Genomic DNA, 4,155 nt, shown 5'->3' with positions numbered 1-4,155 from the left:
CACACAAGCAATAAAGCTTCTCTTACCAAGGCTTCCAGCAGCCATTGGGCGAAGGTCCGATCCTGCTGGTCGATCTGGAAAGTTTCCAGAGGCTCTGAGCCCTCGTCCAGGGACTGGCAGGGGTCGACCCAAGCTACCACCAGGGCCAGGGCCAGGGTCATCAGCAGCAGTCTGCTCTCCATGGTCGCAATCAAACTGGTTTTTGATCGTGTTGCTGTTCGCTCGCTCTTCTCTGCGCTCTCGCTGGACTCCGGGTCCAGTCACACGACTCCTCTTTTTATATCACGGACCGGTTCTCTGTGCCCGAGTCTCAAGACGCAAGGGGATTACGATAAAGTTTGTAAATGCACTTCAGAGCCCCTTTAAGTGCTAATGGGAGGCCGGGGGCCAGCAGCTTTGAAGGCTTAACCGATTTTGAAAGCCATTTAGCAGGGACCAGGGGATGGAGATGGCCGAGGGGGGCTCTACATCATCGCTGACTCCCTCTCCCCGGAGCGCTTCCAGGATTATTAAACAGATTCATTTTCAACATAACGCCATCATAACGAAGTGCTGTTTGTCACTTCTTTAAACTCCCACACAGCACGATAATCACGAGACCCATAATCTGATTTTATTTTCCTTCACTTATAAACAGAGGCGTGCCGAGTCGTTAATCCCCTTTGCCATGTCTAGGGAAGGTGTCTGATTTACTGCAGTAATCTCCACTCTTCAAACCTGCCCCCATTTATCAAGACATGCTGCATTTTAAGACAGGTCAATAAAGGAGGCATCTTACAATGATAACGCAGTCTTAGCGTTTGCTATGTTTTATTATGCAGCATTAATAAAACTGAAATCCATCCAGAAATGCACAGGAGGGTGTGTTAGTGATTCCACTGCCCACATTTACACAACACAAATACTTCTGTGCCGTTACTTCTTATAGATTTTAAAAAGCAACCGATTAAAACAAACTTTCATCTAGAACAACATTTCACAGCTAAGAAAAAATAATGTAGCAAATTATGTTCACCTACTGAGAACATGATTCAATTTATAATAAAAATACCCAAAAAAACACAACTTCTTCCTCAATAAATACATTTAGAAGGGCTCGATATAACCACGATTAAATACATGTTACCACTGGATGGTTAACTTGATGTGCATGTTCACAGCAAGGTGTGCTTGCAGTAAGGCAATGTGTGTGAACTGGAATGGGTTTTTTTTGTAAAAGATGGTCAGTGTAAATTTCCAGCAGTTTTTACCCTAACTGGTGTAGTCTCATCCACTGGAATTACCACGAGTCTTCCAATGAAAGGGGTGCAACTAGAACATCCGGGCGTTTCTGTGGATATTTTAGTTTTACATGTTGGCCCGTGGAAATATAAAAATAAATATATTATGCTGTTCTGAATGAAACCTGCCGTCTTTAAAACGACATATATTAACATCAACCAACCAGTGAAGAGCCTCACACAGGTTTCTGCACCAATCTTAAATTATTTCCATAACTGTTTTACCATTGATAACATTTTAAAAGCAGGCAGTTTCCAAATAAGCAAGGAGACACCAGAATTAAACCGGACCCCGTCTCCAAACCGGACCCCAGAGAGATGCGCACTGTTAAAGATCAATGCTGCCACCTGGTGGTGATTACAAGGAACTGATGTGTCAAAGCAATACTTGTATACAACATTTGTACACCGTCAACAAAAACTCCGATTGGATAAAAACATGCGATTGTAATTACTTGCTCCCAATTGGCGCACACAATTAACGAATCAAAAAGGAGAAACGCAATACATAATTTGCATAGATCCGATGGCTGGCTTGTAGGGCAGATCTATGCACCACGACTGCTGCTGCAGAGTCACTTCCAATAGGACCTCGGTCTTGCGAATCAAACATCGACAATGCAGTGTTTAATGTGCTGTATGTGTGCCCGTATAAAAACACGTGCCGTGAATGTACATATTATGAAAAATGTCAGAATCCACTTTTCTATGTCAGATTTTTACAAATATGCTCTGCTCAGTGCAGGCTCGGAGCAATGCTGCCACCCAGTGGCGAGGAAATAGAACTGCAATTCAAGAGAGCATCACACGGTCAGTCGCAACAAACGCGGGGAAAATAAATACCCACGGTTTGCAAACTTCAAATTCTACTCACAATGGTTGGCTTTAGTTAAATCTTCTTCCCCAACACTGCCTCCTCCTACCTCCAATCCCTCGCGTCTCCTTACACCCTCTCCGCTCCTCCTCGACTGGCCTTCCACCGTCCATTCTCTGCTTGGTTGGGAGCCGCGGTGCTAAATAAATAAATAGATAAATAATAATAATAACATTGAACGCAATAACGCATGTGTTGCACACCGGAGGTCTCGGTGGTCAGCTCACAGCTTGCAGTGCGGTTACTAGCAGTTCCGCTTAAAACCCGCGGAATTGGGCTTGTCCGTGCAGGCAGTCGCTTATAATTTTGCCCAGTCGCTTTTCCTCATATTTTGCGCTCGTTTATTTCTTTGTTCACGGTCGCTCAAGTCATATAAAGCAATTTCCTGAATTGTGTCCGGATTTTATTTTTATTTTTTTCAACCAAAAAGCAACTTTGCAGAGTAAAACAGCGATACAAAACGCTCTTCCGTTAATACTGTCCGGGTGGAAACACTCGAACCGGAATAAATACGCGCAGCAACCGGGGCGTGTGTCTTTCGGTTCCGCATGCTTCTCTTTCCCCGCACCCTGCGTGTTCTCGGCCCCGCTTCGTACGCTCTCCGCGGGACCGGTGACCGACCCCCTCCCCTTGCCCATTCCTGCACCGTTAAAACCGGAGCCAGCGCCGCCTTAAGCCGCGGTTGCACCCGCATGCCCCCCCCAGCAGCGAAGCGTGTCTGCGGGCTGAAGATGCCGGCTGTTATTAAGATTGGGACCCACGACGGGACCTTTCATTGCGACGAGGTGCTAGCGTGCTTCTTGCTCCGACAGCTGCCGGGGTATAAGGTAGGTGGAGTCCGGTGTTTATGTAGCGGAGAGCAAAGTGCAGCAAACAAGGGCAGCGATTAGCACGCCAGGTTTATTAAGCTGCGGTAATAGCACGACATGAGAGGGGCATGCTTTGCAATAACGCGGTCCACAGCTGAAAATCTCCGGCAGTGTTGCTGTAGACATTTTAAGACAGACCGCTGTGGCTTCGAACAGTGACCGGTCAGTCCGACGCCTCTCCCCAAACAGTGTGAAAACAAGACCCACCTTCCGACACCTTGTGGAGTCTGTAAGGGAACCACCGGTCCAAACCAACATTTCGAACCACGCTGTTAAGGCGCGCAAAAGCAGATGGGAATTATTTTCTGAAGCATGTCGAAAACGTTTGGGATATCCAGGGGCACGACCCGGTAGTGGGTACCGTTCCTAATAAAGTGGCCAGACGGATCGCAGTGGACCGGTTGACCACGGGGTCCGTTTTTGTTCTCGATTGACCCGCTGTGATTTGTAAGGAGTCGGTTTGCTGGCATGATACCCACTCCAACACAGCAGCAACAGAGATGCAAAGAGAGATAGCTAGAGGGAGCACTAGAGGGAGACAGACACACAGGGAGTAGAAATGAGGCTGGTATCCAGCCAGCCAGCACAGTTACAGTAGAGGAGGACACACTTGTTCCTGTGTTTTCTCAGTAGGAACAGCGAGCGTTTGTTGTGTGCAGAGCCAGTCGGGTCACTAAACATTGAAACCGATCAGTGCCTCCTCTCAAAACTCCTGAACAACTGAAAAAAACAAGTAGGCTAGCAGCCATGCATCATAAACAAAATGAATGTATATCAGCTGAGCCAAGCCTCTGCACAGTTCCACCCGAGGCTGATCAATCTGGTATTTCTCCCAGGGTGTGAAAGGCAGTCACTGATTCCCATCCCCCCCCCCATCTCTCCCAGGATGCGGAGATCGTTCGAACCCGGGACCCTGCCCTGCTGTCGGAGTGTGACGTGGTGGTGGATGTTGGAGGGGAGTTTGACCCCAAGAGGCATCGATATGACCACCATCAGAGGTGAGAGAGACTGAAGAAGCACCTCAGAGCCTGGGCTTCTGTATTTAACCAACCCTCCCTTTCCTCCTCCTCCCCTCTCTCACCCAGAACTTCTATCAGCTCTCATAGATAGATACGTACAGCAGAGTGCACAT

At 47.6% G+C, this 4,155-nt stretch overlaps 1 protein-coding gene across 1 annotated transcript; it reads left to right on the top strand.

Annotated features, from left to right (window-relative positions):
• Nucleotides 1-2,658: 2,658 nt before the first annotated feature.
• On the top strand, nucleotides 2,659-4,044 carry LOC121308065 (MYG1 exonuclease-like). The gene is made up of 2 exons (XM_041240368.1): nucleotides 2,659-2,981; nucleotides 3,909-4,044. The coding sequence occupies exons 1-2, from the start codon at nucleotides 2,703-2,705 to the stop codon at nucleotides 4,023-4,025; spliced, it is 396 nt and encodes a 131-aa protein (XP_041096302.1). The 5' UTR covers nucleotides 2,659-2,702; the 3' UTR covers nucleotides 4,026-4,044.
• The last annotated feature ends 111 nt before the right edge of the window (nucleotides 4,045-4,155 follow it).

The sequence above is a fragment of the Polyodon spathula genome, unplaced genomic scaffold (assembly GCF_017654505.1).
Source record: "Polyodon spathula isolate WHYD16114869_AA unplaced genomic scaffold, ASM1765450v1 scaffolds_151, whole genome shotgun sequence".
Classification (NCBI taxonomy): domain Eukaryota; kingdom Metazoa; phylum Chordata; class Actinopteri; order Acipenseriformes; family Polyodontidae; genus Polyodon; species Polyodon spathula.
This window is presented reverse-complemented; position numbering and strand designations above follow the sequence as displayed.

Coding starts and splice junctions, on each gene's coding strand:
- LOC121308065 (XM_041240368.1), top strand. CDS start 2,703: ATGCTTCTCTTTCCCCGCACCCTGCGTGTTCTCGGCCCCGCTTCGTAC. Junction 2,982..3,908: donor GACAGCTGCCGGGGTATAAG/GTAGGTGGAGTC, acceptor CATCTCTCCCAG/GATGCGGAGATCGTTCGAAC.